This window comes from Trametes versicolor (assembly GCF_000271585.1).
Source record: "Trametes versicolor FP-101664 SS1 unplaced genomic scaffold TRAVEscaffold_6, whole genome shotgun sequence".
Classification (NCBI taxonomy): domain Eukaryota; kingdom Fungi; phylum Basidiomycota; class Agaricomycetes; order Polyporales; family Polyporaceae; genus Trametes; species Trametes versicolor.
The window spans coordinates 2,893,755-2,909,047 of NW_007360326.1; the positions used below are offsets into that span (position 1 = coordinate 2,893,755).

Consider the following 15,293-nt stretch of genomic DNA (forward strand, 5'->3'; position numbering starts at 1 on the left):
CCACGCGGTCATGCGCGAGATCAACGTTCGCTCGCAACGCCAACGTCAATCACAGGGAGCCAGTAGCAGCGCTAACCGCCGTCGTGCTAGTCTCCGTCCGTCTGGCCCTGAGCCGGGGGTCAGCCCACGCCATGCAACCACGCCCCTCGCCGCTGGCCAGTCATCGTCTACCGCTACGGGTAGTGGCAATCTGGCAGAAGCTTCCGCCGGACCTTCATGCCGTCCCTCCAACTCCGGCTCGTTGAGCAGGATGGCCTTGCTATCATCGTACGGTTCCCTCGTGCCCTCCCTAAACCATCAGACCGCTGCAACATCACAATCCCAACCACGGATGGAGGGCCGTCCCGCCCCGCAGCTCCCTCAATGGTTATCCCGGCCTGTGTCATCCGATCCAATGTTACGCTACCCTTGCTGAATATTTCACTGAAAGCTCCTCCCAGTTTCATGTACATTCGTTCACATCGATACTGGATTATAATTACAATCTGTCGCTTTTCTTTGACATTTGCGGCCAGTTTATGTCGACGCTCATTTGTTTGAAACAGATATACATTTTTGGGGTGTGACATCACGTCGTGACACGCCTGGTGGAGGCCACGCACTCCGTTCCATTGCCAACACCAACAACGGTCATGGCGACTCACACCTCCCCCACTTTCATGCCTCAAGTTCCGCAACACTTTCCGTATCTTCTGATTTCCAGGCAGAATACTGTTATCCATGCTGTTCCAATCGAAGGTGAGTGCTCGCTAAGACTGCGATCCGAAAATCTCTGCGACGTCTCCCGGTCCGCCAGTCATCACAGCGTGTCTGTTGCAACACTCAAAATCGTGAGTCCCCCCGAATCTTGTGATGCATGCGGCTTGGCTCTTTTCTAACTGCATTTGGTTGCAAGGTGCCTATCTGGATGTCCGCACCGAGTTGAGGAAATCACCGCTCGAGCATAAAAGGTGCACCACCCAGTTTCACGTACCCTCGCCCCTCATGCATACTCTCTTCTAATATGTCTGCCTCTGCCACGACAGCTCACCGTCCCCCGGCCTCTAGTCGTTCATCCTCGACATCCGTTCACCCGACTCATGTCCGCGGCAATGCTTCTACGCCCATGGCGAGCTCAGGCGCTGGTGTACGCGCGGACGTCGGCGGGATGGATCCATCCCATCGACTTCTGCTCTTCATTGGCGGGGTGGCCCAATCTCTGAATCTCAGCCCGAAGTACCAAGATGAGCTTCTCACTTTCAAGGATGTAAGTTCAGCTCATCTTCTGCCTCGCCGTCTTGCAGCTCACTGGCACTCGTCGTTCGAACGATCATTTTGGTAGTTTCTCTTGGATCTGGATCCAATGTGGTGGCGCGTGCTTGTCGTGCAACAGGCATCAACCTATCAGATGTTGACCGCGCAAGAGGAAGTCGCTCGGAGAATTGCGGAGCTCCATGAAGACGTCAAGTCAATATGCAAGAAATCTGGAAGTCGCTTCGAGGTTGATAAGGAGATGACCGTGAGTTTCTCATCTTATTAGTTGCTTGTAGATACATATCACCTCTTTCAAGGACGACGTCACCGCAGTATGCAAGATTCTAATCCTTGGCGGGCTTCGAGAGAACTACGATCTCTCCGAGGAAGCAACGGTGCGTTCTCTTTGTAGCTCGCCTACAGACTATTCACCGGCCTCTACAGGAACAACTCAAGAACACGACTGCGTATCCTCGGTTCGCGGAGGCGTGGACGTCGGCGTCGAAGAAGAAGGCACTTTCGAAGGTAGTGAACGCTCAAGCAAACTACGTGCGCAAGGAGTATCGTGAAGTTGTACGTGTTCAAGTTATCTCCCGTCCGCGAGCTTCTTCTCACGAAACACCATGTGCTGATTGACGATAGTTGGTCGGCTCGGTGACAAGCCCTGTCAAGATGTCTTCGCTCACTCCGTGCATCCGCCACTGCATCAAGAAGTTTGGTTGGACCGGCGCGTTCACCCCCGAGATGGCCCTTCGGGTTGTGATCTTGGTACGTCAAGAATTCATAACCCACGCAGTATCTCATTAGTTTGTGACAGCGTCAGTTCGTTCGGGACAACCGCGACGTGTTGGCACCTCCTCCTCCGCCTTCACCGCGCCGGTCTACAGGACCCCCAGCAAAGCGGAGACGCATAGGTGGCCGGCCGGAGCACCCCTTTTGGAGCGAGTTCGAGACCTGGCTGCTTGCAAAGAATGAGGCCTGGGGAAAGGATATCCGCGAGCCTCAGTGGAGAGCGTAAGTTCAGCCATCTCCACCGTTGATCATCGGCGAGCTGACTCTCTATCACTTGTGTACTCGCTCCGGCAGTTATCTTACAGACTGTCTTGTCCAGGAGCGGCTTGCTTGGCCAGATGACCCCCTCAGTTTCATCCCACACGACGCTCTGCCTGCTGCGCTTCCCGGCACCGTTGCCAGCTTCTCTGGACTCTCCGGCGACAGCGATCTCTCCCTCATGGCTGTGACGGGCCCGATCAATCCCCCGGCCGGGTCTCCGCCGACCACTTCCTTCGTGGGTTCACCCATCTCTCACCAGCCAGATCTCTCGTTGTCGCCAGTGGATGTGGGTCGCCTTCCCGCGCCGTTTGCAGGAGTATCAAGGTCGTCTTCTCCGTTTTCCTCTGGATCCTCACGTCACGACGGCGAGGACTACCCGCCCGACGAGTACCACCTGCCCGCCGAGTACCGTCCGCCCACCGAGTACCCCTCGCCGGCCGAATACCAACAGGGAAGCCACATTTCGTCAGCGCGGTCGATGTCGTCCGCCCCGTCGACACGGTCGATGTCGTCCACGCCATCGACGTCGGCGGCGGCGGCGGCGGCGACGGCAGCATGGGCAGGTATGCAACCTGGGCCATCCCGGGGAGTTCCTTATCCTGCGTCATCCGTCGACCACCTCCCTTCTGCTTCTCAGGGGTCCACTTCTGTCTCGTGTCGCCCGGTTCCGCATCCTCGGCCAGTGCGCCGCCGGGAAGCGTCGACTCCGCATCCAGGGACACCAAATCACGGCGGTCAAACACAACGTTTGGGGCAACTCTCAATGCTCTTGAACGCCGACTCTGAACCTCGCAACTTCGACTTCGACGCTCGACCTGGCGCCGACGCTATGTCAGGCTCGCCGGCCTCCGCCCTCGGTTCCGCCAGCTCTGGCCGCCCCTATGGGCAAGATGGAACTCCTGTGCGTTCCGCACATTCCGCACATTCCGCTCTTCGACCTCCCCAGTCATCTCAAAGCACACAACCACCTTCAATGATGCAGGGCGCCCAGGGCCTCAACGGCGCCTTCCGATTCCAGTCCAATCCTTCCAGTGCCTCCCTCCAGTATCGGTAACCTTGGTTCATCCTGATCCCGTATTAATCACGTCGTAATATGGTGAGTGGTCAGACCATTAATGTGTTATGAGGTCGTCATATCAATGTTACTACAGGTGCTATGTTGATATAACCTCAAGTTGAACGATGTGGACATGTCGGAGGAGTCCGAGAGCCTATGCCGTAGTACTTAGCCGCAGTTTAATCGAATATACATGTCATTTGGTCGCTATTCCACTCGGGCTGCATGGGCGCCCATGGGTACGCGTTCGGAACCGTCCGGAACAACATTCGGAACTGTCCCGAACCGGTCCTCCACGCCACATTGCCGGGCGCCCTATCTTGAGATCATCCTGGAGGTCGCTCCTAGGAATTTCCTAAGATTGGCCAGTCGTAGGAAAGTCCTAGCGGTCCCCGCCTTGTCATTCACCAGGATCCTCGCGCGAAACCTCTCAGGCCCCAAATCTCCAAGAAACCTCCGGGAGTCTGCTTCTGCTGTGTAGATCTGTATCTGCCCCCGTCCGGTAAACGTATCTTTCTTTTCGAAGGTCTGTCTTCTGCCCGCCAATCTTTGCTCACCTATTGAATTTGTCTGTACCTTGCTCTAGGTTATATCCGCTTGGGAGCGTCGCAGCCCGCCGCGTACACGGTTATGTCGGTCTGAACACGCAACCCTCAATAACTCCGCCATATCTTCACCCCCGCAGCGACAATTAGAGCTTAGTACGCCAGAGGCGATGACCTTCCATCCCTCTCTCCGACTCGGACCAAACTCAAACCTGCGGACAGAACCCGGTCAGCCATTTCGTCTAGCCGCCTCGGCGACATTACGGCTGTTCTGTCACCATTGAAGATGGCTGATGGACTGTGGGCGCCGTGTTCCTGGTGGCATTATGATAGTCACGGTATTGCTATCTGTGGACCAAACCTTCCCAGGACGAAGGTTCTTCGAGAGCACATGCTCATTGCATCTTATCCCACCGCTCCCGCGTGCCTGGACATCTCGTGTTGAGTCCCGGCTTCGTCGGTTCTCCACCAAGGCGCCGGACGTATGCCGTATGCCCCTGCCACCGTCCCAATATAAGGTCCGCGTCTACGATAACGATTCGCCAGAGGACCCCACTCTCTCCTTCGTCGCCCTCACCGCCGTAGGCTTCCCCTACGCCGGACTGCGCTCCCGCCGCCATGGCTACGATAGAGCGCAAAGCCTCGGAAGGCTCTATCATCGACGAAAAGGCCGAATCGCCTATCAATGAGAAAGTCGACCTGCACGACACCCCGGCACTCGCCAAGGCTGACGTTGGTGATGTGCGCGCGCTTTCTCCTCTCATCTTCGTTCATACAAGCTGACATATTCTGTGCTTAGGTGTCCGAGGATGTTCGTGCCATTGATCTCGACGAGTCCGGCCACGAGCGTCCTATTGAGACGGGCGAGGACTACGCTCTCCGTCTAGTTTCGCTCGACGACGACCCCTCATTACCAATCCACACCTTCCGGACTTGGTTCCTCGGTCTCGGGCTCGCGTGTTTCGCCGCCGTCCTTGGAGAGCTCTTCGTAAGTCTCACACGCGCGTCTTTACATGCACTCGCGTGATCTGACGTGCTTGACGTACCGCATGCACATCTAAATCTGCATCGTGAACTCTGTGCTTCGATCTGTAGTACTTCCGTCCGCAAACGGTGCAAGTCTCGGGCCTTTTCCTCCAGGTCTTCGCCTTCATCCTCGGCCGCGGTCTCGAGACCGTCCTCCCTGGACCGAACCACGTTCACCCCAAGCTGCGCACTCGCAACACTTGGTTCTGGCGTTTCATCAATCCCGGTCCTTTCAGTGAGTCCTCCCAAAGACCATGTCACCAAAGTGACGCCGCGGCCCCACTAATGGACGAATGCGCGCGCTCTGTCAGACATCAAAGAGCATGTGGCCATCAGTATCATGTCGACGACGGCCTCTGACCAGGCCATCGCCATTTCCGTCTTCGCCGCGCAGGACCTCTACTACCATGTCACCGTCAATCCAGCGATCGGAATCTTTACGTACGTCTTCTCGCGCGAACTCACCGATCTCCTTTCTGATCTGTGTACGCCTATGTTCGCTCTCTGCGCCAAATCGGCCTTCGCGAATTGCACAGTCTGATTGCGTCACAGCTCATTGGCTATGGGCTGACGGGGCTCGCGCGTGACTACCTCGTCTACCCTACATGGGCCGTGTACCCGTTCCTCATGCCGCAGGTGCAGCTCTTCGACGCGATGCATCGCGCCAAGGGCGTCTTCCTCCAGCGCAAGCGCCGTGTCTTCTTCTGGACCGTGCTCATCGGCATCTTTATCTGGGAGTGGTTCCCGGAGTACATCGCGACGTACGTGTGCCACGCTGTCCGTTGAGCAGTACGACTGATGCGCGGGTGCGCGGGCAGGACTCTTACCGGCGTCTCGATCATCTGTCTCGCGGCGCAGAAGAGCCCGTGGGTCACTCGGGTCTTCGGTGGCGCGGCCGGTAACGAAGGCCTTGGACTGTTCGCGCTCTGCTTTGACTGGAACTACGTTGGATCCGGCGGCCTCGCGATCGGATCGCTCTTCACCCCGCTCTCGACCCAGCTTTCGCTATATGCTGGTGTTGTAGTATGCATGTAAGTGCACTGCGACCATCTCAACTGGGGTTGTCATTGACGCAGCGCCGCCTTATTCTAGCATCGCGTTCTGCGCCTGCTACGCGCGCAACGTGTGGCACGCCCAGAACTTCCCCTTCCTCTCGCAGCTGCTGTTCTACGAGAACGGCACGCAGTACCAGCAGCTCTCGATCCTGAACCCGGACTTCACGCTCAACAACACGCTGCTCGAGCAGCAGGGCCTGCCGTACTACGCGGCCTCGCAGACGCTTTACCAGCTCTCGCGCACGGCGTACATCGGCGCGGCCGTCACGCACTTCTTCCTCTGGCACTTCAAGGACGTGTGGCAGATCGTGCGCAACGTGCGTACGCAGGAGTGCCAGGACGTGCACTACCAGAAGATGAAGGTGTACAAGGAGGTCCCTGTCTGGTGGTTCGGCATCATGTTCGTGGTCACGTTCGCGCTCGGGCTTGGCCTGTGCTACGCTGCGGACTCGGGCCTGCCGTGGTGGGGCTTCATCGTCGCGCTCATCTTCTCTGCTGCGTTCGTCCCGATCCTGGGCACGCTGTATGCGACGGTCGGGTACCAGCCGTCCCTCCAATTCCTCATTCAGATGGTCGGCGGTGCGATGATCCCCGGCAAGCCGGTTGCGAACATGTACTTCACCCTCTGTATGTCTTTCCATTTGCATATTTGACGCACGAAGCTGACCGCGGTCTCATCGCAGACGGCTTCCAGACGTACCAGCTCACGCTCAACCTGCTGCGCGACCTGAAGCTCGGGCAGTACACGAAGCTCCCGCCGCGCACAACGTTCGTGATGCAGACCATCGGCGGCATCATCGGCGGTATCCTCAACTACGTCGTCATGAAGTCCGTCATCCAGGGCAACCGCCCCCTGCTGCTCGCCGTGCAGGGCTCGAACGTCTGGTCCGGCCAACAAGTCCAGTCCTACAACTCCGCGGCGATCACCTGGGGCGCGCTCTCCAAGGCGTTGTACGCCCCCGGCGCGCGCTACGGCTTCATCCCGTGGATGCTCATCGCGGGGCTCGCCGCGCCGCTCCCGTTCTGGCTCGCGCACCGCCGCTGGCCGACGCGCGGGTTCAACTACGTGTTCACCCCAGTCGTCGTCGCCGAGCTCGGCTTCCTGTCCGTCGGCATCAACTCGTCGTGGATGACGTCGCTCGCGCTCGCGGTGCTCTCGCAGTGGTACCTGCGCAAGTACCGCCCGCGCTGGTTCCGCAAGTACAACTTTTTGTTGTCGGCGGCGCTCGACGGCGGCACGCAGATCATGGTGTTCGTGTACTCGTTCGCGGTGGGCGGCGCGTCGGGTACGGCGAGGCCGTTCCCGAACTGGGCGCTGAATCCCGCGGGGAACCCGGACTATTGCATGCGCCTGAGCGATTAGGGGCGGGAAATGTTGTGAAGTCATTGTATTCTATCTGTACATACCAGAATGTAGTTTTACGGCGCGGGTCAGACCCTTCTCCAAACGTGCACGCGCCTGATCATGATGCTTACGACTGCTTCAGGCTCCTTGTATGCGCAACCCTAGAGACCTGTGCGCCATGCACACGACGTTGTGTCGCATATTCGCAGTTTACGGGCTCGGAGCTCCGGTACGTGCGCACTCTCGTCTGAGTAGTAGTGCGCGCTGATGATGATAAGAGTTCAAGTCCATTCGATGATAATACGCGAAAGCTGCATCTTCAGCGTCAACAACAAGACATCATCATCTACGACAAGCTCATCGACTGGAAAAGCGTACGGAGACGCGCGCGGCGTCGAGGCGCAGCCAGGGCCTCCCCAGCAGGCGTAGCCGCTTTTGCCTGGCGGCGTTTACTCCCGGCGGCCCCCAATACTTTGCGCACTCTGCGGAGCATTGATTCGCGATGGGAGCCCGTCTTGCGGTTCTCCCTAGTCCCGCCCTGCGCGACGAGGCCGTGCGCCGCTGAGGACCGCTGCTCCTTCCTGGCTGCTTTGGTGCTCGTGTGCGAGCGCTCGAGGTTCTTGGCGAGGCTTAGGACGGTGGGCGACATCTCCTGGATGCTGCGGAGGAGAGCTAGGGACGGTGAAAGGTTAGTGAGCGGGGTTTATGTTGGGGCAGGTGGGAAGACGTACCGGCCTGGCGCGCCTGGTTCGCCGCGCGTTCGGCGTCGACTGCTTGGGAGGCAAGAATAAATGATTCGGCGTAACTGCCAGGGCTCGGCTCTATCTGAGGCGATGGGGCAAGAAGCGTTCTGCGGAGGTACGTTAGTGTCTTGATACCGAGATGCATGGGTGCAATCGGATACTTACGGAGTGTTGATCACTTCATAGCGCGTCTGCTGCATCGTGGTAGTAGACTGTGGAAAGAACGGTGGTCGCGTATTAATGAGCAGACTTGATCTCTTGGATCTGCAGAATGAGCGGCGAATGACGAGACGAAAGCATGATGAGCGTGTTTATATACATCATGAACCTGGTATAGGAGTTACCTTGCGCTTGGACCTGGTCCCACCTGTTTGGTCGATGCAGACATACGCAATACCCAGGCTGTCAGCGCCGCGAGTGACAATACAGGGAAGTATCTGCGACGAAGCGAGTTTCAGAGCAGAAATCGAGGTCGCACGGACCTCAGAGAGCCCAAGAATACGCACTGCCAGAAGTGGTGGCCAGGTTATAGGCAGAATAAGGGTTTGGCGAGGACCTGATGCGACATGGGCCCGAGCGCGACACATAGCAGGGACATACGCGCGACCAGTAAGTGTTTCGCATATCACGTTGATTTTTGGGTATGAGAAACACCGCCCTATCTAGATATTGCTGGTTTCACGGCGCTTGTCGCGGGGCCTGACGCGCGAATTTCGCGCCGCGCGCCCGTCTGGAGGGTGTCGACGCGGATCGTCGATAGCTTGCTCAATACTCCATGAAATTTACTATTCCTTTCAGATTCGGATTCTCCTCATCAACGCGGAGGGCACGGTACAAGAATCAGCGCGAAATACGAAGGTTGAGTGAAGGCCTCCTCGGGAACCTTCCCCAAAGCAGAACCAGCACAACAGGCGACATCGTCCCTTGCTCTCGCTGGAATGCAATTTGACATAGGCTACTGATGTATATAGAGGGCATGAAGGTAGTTTGGTCGTGATCGTCGGGATGTACGCGAGCGTCTGTCAATCTGGCTTGAGGGGGTGAACAGGCATAGTATTGTTCCTACATTTTGGGGTATCTATATCTCCTGTATAGCACCCTATGTATCCTCCCTATCTGGCCGTCCCATTCGCGACGACAGCGCCAATATTAACAGGTGTAGCAGAGCGGTGTGAGCGCCACGTCATCGCAACCGAGCAGACCTTGTTGTGCGTATTCAAAATCCCCGTAACACCGAGAAAGTCTTTATTAAGAGTCAGTAATATCATTATTGAGCCTGGAATCATGTATCTGTGTGAATGAGTAAGAACGAACCTCATCTAGAGGATGCATCTGAGCTCGGCCTGGCAGGGCAGAACGGAAGAGCATGCTACTACTATGACCCCTTCGTGTAGTTCGTTTGTTTAACACCAGTGCCCTCTGTACAGTGTCATAGAACCTATCACACAGAATTTTAGCTTTATTGAACGGGATTCTGGCGGGTAATCTCAGTTCTGCTTTGGGGGAGGTGCCCGAGGAGGCCTTCGCTCAACCTTCGTATTTCGCAATGACTCTTGTACCGTGCCCTCCGCGCTGATGAGGAGAATCCGAATCTGAAAGGAATAGTGAGTTTCATGGAGTATTGAGCGAGCTATCGACGATCCGCGTCGACACCCTCCAGACGGGCGCGCGGCGCGAAATTCGCGCGTCAGGCCCCGCGACAAGCGCCGTGAAACCAGCAATAAATACGACTCGAAGAAGGGGTGAGGGTGACGCATGCGGTTGGGTTCGTCGTCTCGAGCGTGGAGTTAGCGCGCCGGCCACATTGAAAGGGACGCGCGAGTCTGAGAGGACTACGCTTCGTCCTTCCGGATAATATCCTGGTGGATTATGTGAGGGGACAGAGGTGATAGATATACACGGTTTCGAAAGTGAAGTCAAGGCGGAGTGGAGGGGCCGGAACCAAGCCGACTCGCATGTCGCGGACAGGGCGCCTATATTGGCCCAAACTCCGCCCGGACGACCAGTGACCACCATTGATTTCATGCAACTCTACTTGTTTCCGTCGCCACGTCCTCACTGGCAAGAACATCGTGTGACTTCTAAGACGAAGGGGAAGAGGGTAGGGAGCAGTGGGAGAAACAATTGAAAGTATATTTGGCGCATGCTGTCCTGCTACGGCGCAGTGGCCTTTAAGGAGGTCCATGCAATGCTACATGAGACATACACCGCGATCCTCCCATATCAAGAGCACAAGTTTCATCTTCATCTTGAACGGTTGTGTAACAGAGAACGGCGAAGGGCGGAACCAGAGAGAGCAGACAAAGCGTAAACGGTTCAGTTAGCAGTACTCGTCGAAGCCATAGTCGCCGAACAAGATGGGACTGGACCTGCTTCGCCAGGAACATTCAACATAATCCGAGTCGTAGGAATCGTCTGGCTCTGTTGTAGACACCGCAGTCTCTGGTCAGATACCGAAGACAGAGCGGGAACAGAGTCTGTGGCGCGGCTTACCCGGAGAGTGGCGCACAGACTCCGAGACGGAGTCCATGGGGAAAGCAGCATCCTCAGAGCCGGTTACTGCATTATCTGAGCGCGAGCGCGGCTCAAACAACGGCGCAGATGGCATATATATTTGTTGACTGCCGGCGATAGACGAGCGGTGAGACTGTGGCGGCGAGAGCGACGTTGGCGTCATCGTGCCAGCCGGTGCGAGCGGCCCTTTGGGCTGGTCGACACTCAATGCGGAGAGGCGGTTGTCACCCGCAAGCCGAGTTTCCTGCGCAACGTTCGTGGTTAGCTCTTGGAATAGGTGAACATTGGTTGACGAGCGTTCCGAACCTACCAGTGTTTGGTAGGCGAGGACGAGAGACACCTTCATCTTCTCAGCGGCTTCGGGCATACACTGACATTCCTTAACGTCGGAATCACTATCCTGTGCTGTCATAGCATGTGGTGGGTGTTCCTCGAGGTCTTGATTGTTGTGAGAGGCAACGTCGAAGTCGGGGCGAATCTGAGCGGTGTGGGACATAGCACCGGTGACACTGTTCGAAGGGGGCGAGTTAGAGCAGAGAGGACCAGGAGATGGAGATCTGGCCCAGTGAGCTCTGTGAAACGCGGTTTACTTATAGGCAGGAATGGTGGCGATGCCCATGCGAGTCATTTTGAAAAATGGCCCGAGCAGGTGCGAGAACAAGGGCAGCGCCTGGCGCGTGCTGATAGGGGACACCAGACACGAGGACGGTCCTGTATGCGCCCTCCAGAGTGGGCGTGAGGCAGGGCGGCCCATGCAGACTCAATTGGCAGACGTATAGCGATGTAACTTGAAGGCGGTACAGGGTCGCGCCTATGGATCTTCGATCGCGCTTGCAAGGGCCGGCGAGAGACGAGTTCTCGGACCTAGTCGCAGATTAGCAAAATATGGCGCGGGATCTGTATAATATGTTCAGCGGGCGGTGCGTGGAGGTAGTTCATGGTAGGAGAAGTGCGCGCCTTACTTTGTGGCGCACCTTCTTGGTACAACGAACGCGAGGGCACCTGTACTACACGTGAGAATGAAATAGCTCGCATGGATCAAAAGAAGGTAAGCATCATCACAAGCGAGGCCCGGCGGCCGTATATAATCTGTGAGGTGTGCGGCGGTACAGTGATGATTAGTACTAGAAGGTTGCCGACTCGAACGTCAGTGCGCAGTAGCGTCCTCGTTGCTGCTACTTCGAGCAGATTCGCGCGCCCTGAGGTCTTCGCTGCTATCGACCGCAGAGGCGATCCCAGCACTGGCATTCCCCGCGGGCCGTTCATACACAGGAACACTCACTTCGACGTCGCGGGTGGTCCCCGAGCGAACTCTGTGGGCGGGGTGGCGCCGCGTCCGTGAGGGCGCATCTTCGCTTGGGCCTGCATCGAGCCTCTTGGTCCCACGTCCGTCTTCCCCGTTGGATGACATCGCGCGTACGCCACTGATGTACCGTTCTGCGAGCCGGAGTCCGCCAGCACGACGCGCACGGCTAATAACGTCTGGAAGAACGCCTTTCAGAACAAAGCTTAACACGGAGAAACAGGAGACTTACCGTGCAGAATTTGCTTGACAGCCAGATCCAACGCCAGCATCGGGTCCGAAGTGGCCCATGGCTCGCGAAGTGCGTCCCATGTGTTTTCGTGATCCTGAGCAACATCTTCTTCCGGGCTTCTTTCGTTGGGAGGGTCTGCCTCGCCGGCATCGGTGCTGACAGTGGAGAAGAAAGGTCGGTTTGAATTCGTGAGGCGTACGAAACCGCAGCCGCAGACCGGACGTACATCGAATTCGAGGTGTGCACCTTCTCCGGCTCCCTGTCGTCGCGCTGGTCAGGCCATGTGTTGGGCGAAGCGTGTTAGTAAGGTTCAAATTATGTAGCGATATTTGGGAGGCACTTGGGCGCCGCAGGCTGCACATTTCTCGGGGTCAGGACGTTGCATAGTGAGGTAGACGCAGGGAGGATAGTCGTTTCGGTAGGACAATTAGAGATCCCTGTTGAGGAGGTAAGGCCAGTAGCGGTTGACGAGATGAAGGGGAGGAGGGTACAGGTTATATAGACGGAGGCGCCGCCGCGCACGGTATTCATCGCCGTTGTCGCGCCGCCGTTGTCGCGCCGGCAGTGCATAGACGAATAACGACTGTATATAGGGCATTACAATCAGCTCTGGATAGAAACCTTTGCCATACAGCGAATACGGCAGCTATGGGCGTTGTGAACGTCCTCTGAGAAAATAGAACAGCGTCGGTAATAAGCGGTAGCCACAATGCACTCGATTGATTCGAAAAACCTGCACAAAGGAGTGGGCGGAAACGGTTTAAAAACACACATACCAGGATTCGTAGTATTCCAAGGCCGTAGCGATTAGGTTTCAAAGCGCTGAATGTCGGCGCGGGTACTTTGATGTGGCAGTCACGCCACGCGACGCCTTCCAGATAGAACCAACACGGAAGTGGAGAGTGTCGTGTAGAGCAAACAGGGACCTCGATTGCGTATTTCTGACCGGACCGTAGTAATAGGAGAAAATGTAAGTCGACGTTGACTGAAACGACGTTTCTCGCATGACAGAATAAAAACCGGTACATGCGCAGGATGCCCGGGATCACTGGAACATGGACGACGAATGGAATACTGACGGAGCGCACCCGGGGTGTGCATCCAATCTTGCACCAGGCAGGGTAGGCCAATCGAATGCAAGATCACTCGATGGGCTTCGACTGGCCATCGCCACAGCCAGGCTGCTTTTTGCTGAGCGATCTCGAGATAGCTTTGCCGAGTAACTCCTCACACAGACCGTCTGAGAGGGGAACTACAGCTTGAGTGAGTGACGTCATAAACATAGGCTCTGGAAGAAGATAGCCCGGAGTTTCAAGGAGTGGCATGCAGAAGGAAATCAGTTTGTCGCAGGCCGGAAGAGGGTTGTGTCAAATGAACGTACCGAGCTCGAAAATACCACACGGGATGCCCCGGCGGGGGTAACTCTTCACGCGCTCAAACAAGGTCTGATCGACCTTTGGAAACGATAAGTCATGCGGGGGTTAGCGGTCGAACATGTGTTGTAGCGCCATGAGACGGCTTACCTTCGTAGACTGCGTCAGAGGAGGGACTGGGGCTCGTTGACCAAGGTGTGCGGATGATTCATCGTAAACCATACCTGCGCTAAAATCGTACACGCTCTGTGGTAAGTGACACACTAGATGTCTCGCAATCCGAGAGGCGGACGTACCGTGAATGGTCGACTACCTCTCCAGATCCCGAAGCTGAAGTGCTGCACGGAAAGTTGTCGTGTCAGCAACTTTCCGTCGAAGAGATGGTGTTTGGATAGACACATACCGCCTCCCGTGCACGTTCTGGGTGTTCGATGATAACGTGGGGTAAGCGCAGGAGCATGGCGCGAAGGTGAATGCTTCAGGAATGTCATTGCTATCGATGTCTGGAAACGGCCCTTGGTAAGTTTATGGGAAGCGCGCAGCGAGAATGTGGAGACAATATACCGGTCTCGGGAGTATACGCACGGCGGTTCGAGTCGCCATGCGCGTAGTCTGAGCCCTGTGAAGTATCTTGCCCGATGTGCGGCGCGGGGTCATTATGGCGTAAGGCGGCCTGCTGGACGCTCTCTCGCCAGTTCGGGCAGTGGAAGGGGTACCTGGAAACGAATATGAGACACACTTGGTACGTCTCAGACTATGACAACTCACGGCGGAGGCTTTCCATTCAGTCCCTCTGGAAGACACTCAGACACCGAGCACGCAGCCGAATCTGTGAAAGGATCGTTGCCGAGCAAGGGAGCATCATGGGGGTCGACGTGTGGATTAAGTTGCACCATCTAAGTGTTGTGCGGAGCGGGAGTGGTCGGTAAGGGTCTACGTGCGATGGGAATGAGTACCGAGGGGCAAGTGAGGTGCCTTCCACCGAGTCACAGGCTGGGCGTTATATATACCGTCGTTCGCCCTCGTTGCGCAAAGGGTGCTCTTCACTCGGCATATAGAATGTGTCATAATCAGAAATGGCGAACTAAAGAATAGAGTATAATCAGCGAGGCACGGAGCGGTATAGAAAATCCACACCTCTTAGTACAATGCGAGCCCAAATAGGTACGGCTGACTGTGGGCGTTCTTTGTATGCCTCGATTCTAATATATCCGATTCATCAAAATGAGAAACCGCAGCATGAATCGCGGTCAGAAAAGCGCTTGAGTGAGTTCTTTTATTCACAAGCGTAATTGCAGCGCCATGCGCCGTGGGCGTCCGAGGCTCAACTTCTGCGACGCGCCGCTGTCATGGTTGTCGCGCTGGTCTCATACGGCAGTGTATACTACTCGCGGGAAAACCGATTAGTGAAAGTATATGCATAAGGTGTGAACGAAGACGACACCTTTACAGATCCTGAGAGGCTGGAGTGGGCCGATGTGTGGCGGCGGGCAACACTCAGAACGCCCTCGACGAGCACGAGAGCAATAGCGAGGCATTTAGAAATGTTGGATGCCGAAGTCAGTGCGCGGGTGAATCAAGCAGATGAGAGACACGTTGAGAGGAGGAGAGCATCAAATCCAACGTCCGTCGTCCGGGGAGACGGGACGGTTTAACGCCACAACGCGGGCGCCTGTCTACCTTCTTCTCGACCGCCACCTAAGTAGGGCCGGGCCTCAAGGCCTCACTCACTCCTGCTTCCACTTTCTTCTCATAGACTTCCCGCAACGGCTTCAAGAAGACTACAGAAGCTTGATTAAAGAGCCCTATAGTAG

The 15,293-nt window shown here is 56.4% G+C and overlaps 4 protein-coding genes across 4 annotated transcripts; 2 read left to right on the forward strand and 2 right to left on the reverse strand.

Annotated features, from left to right (window-relative positions):
- Nucleotides 1-1,105: 1,105 nt before the first annotated feature.
- TRAVEDRAFT_48154 (uncharacterized protein) lies at nucleotides 1,106-3,340 on the forward strand (the record flags this gene model as incomplete). Its single annotated transcript, XM_008040297.1, has 7 exons — nucleotides 1,106-1,246; nucleotides 1,322-1,498; nucleotides 1,551-1,628; nucleotides 1,678-1,806; nucleotides 1,876-2,001; nucleotides 2,051-2,247; nucleotides 2,320-3,340. 7 exons carry the CDS (start codon nucleotides 1,106-1,108, stop codon nucleotides 3,338-3,340), a joined length of 1,869 nt encoding a protein of 622 aa, XP_008038488.1.
- Nucleotides 3,341-4,456: 1,116 nt separating this feature from the next.
- TRAVEDRAFT_168710 (OPT oligopeptide transporter) lies at nucleotides 4,457-7,332 on the forward strand (the record flags this gene model as incomplete). Its single annotated transcript, XM_008040837.1, has 8 exons — nucleotides 4,457-4,629; nucleotides 4,688-4,876; nucleotides 4,984-5,149; nucleotides 5,226-5,355; nucleotides 5,451-5,675; nucleotides 5,733-5,945; nucleotides 6,007-6,596; nucleotides 6,653-7,332. The coding sequence occupies exons 1-8, from the start codon at nucleotides 4,507-4,509 to the stop codon at nucleotides 7,330-7,332; spliced, it is 2,316 nt and encodes a 771-aa protein (XP_008039028.1). The 5' UTR covers nucleotides 4,457-4,506.
- Nucleotides 7,333-7,660: 328 nt separating this feature from the next.
- On the reverse strand, nucleotides 7,661-8,257 carry TRAVEDRAFT_48156 (uncharacterized protein; the record flags this gene model as incomplete). The annotated part of the gene is made up of 3 exons (XM_008040298.1): nucleotides 7,661-7,986; nucleotides 8,046-8,164; nucleotides 8,223-8,257. 3 exons carry the CDS (start codon nucleotides 8,255-8,257, stop codon nucleotides 7,661-7,663), a joined length of 480 nt encoding a protein of 159 aa, XP_008038489.1.
- A 2,120-nt stretch (nucleotides 8,258-10,377) lies between these two features.
- On the reverse strand, nucleotides 10,378-14,375 carry TRAVEDRAFT_20824 (uncharacterized protein; the record flags this gene model as incomplete). The annotated part of the gene is made up of 16 exons (XM_008039958.1): nucleotides 10,378-10,499; nucleotides 10,551-10,815; nucleotides 10,882-11,080; nucleotides 11,162-11,251; nucleotides 11,546-11,578; nucleotides 11,854-12,043; nucleotides 12,107-12,261; nucleotides 12,333-12,376; nucleotides 12,629-12,689; nucleotides 12,728-12,839; nucleotides 13,488-13,560; nucleotides 13,630-13,725; nucleotides 13,776-13,817; nucleotides 13,883-13,899; nucleotides 14,065-14,195; nucleotides 14,248-14,375. 16 exons carry the CDS (start codon nucleotides 14,373-14,375, stop codon nucleotides 10,378-10,380), a joined length of 1,758 nt encoding a protein of 585 aa, XP_008038149.1.
- Nucleotides 14,376-15,293: the final 918 nt, after the last annotated feature.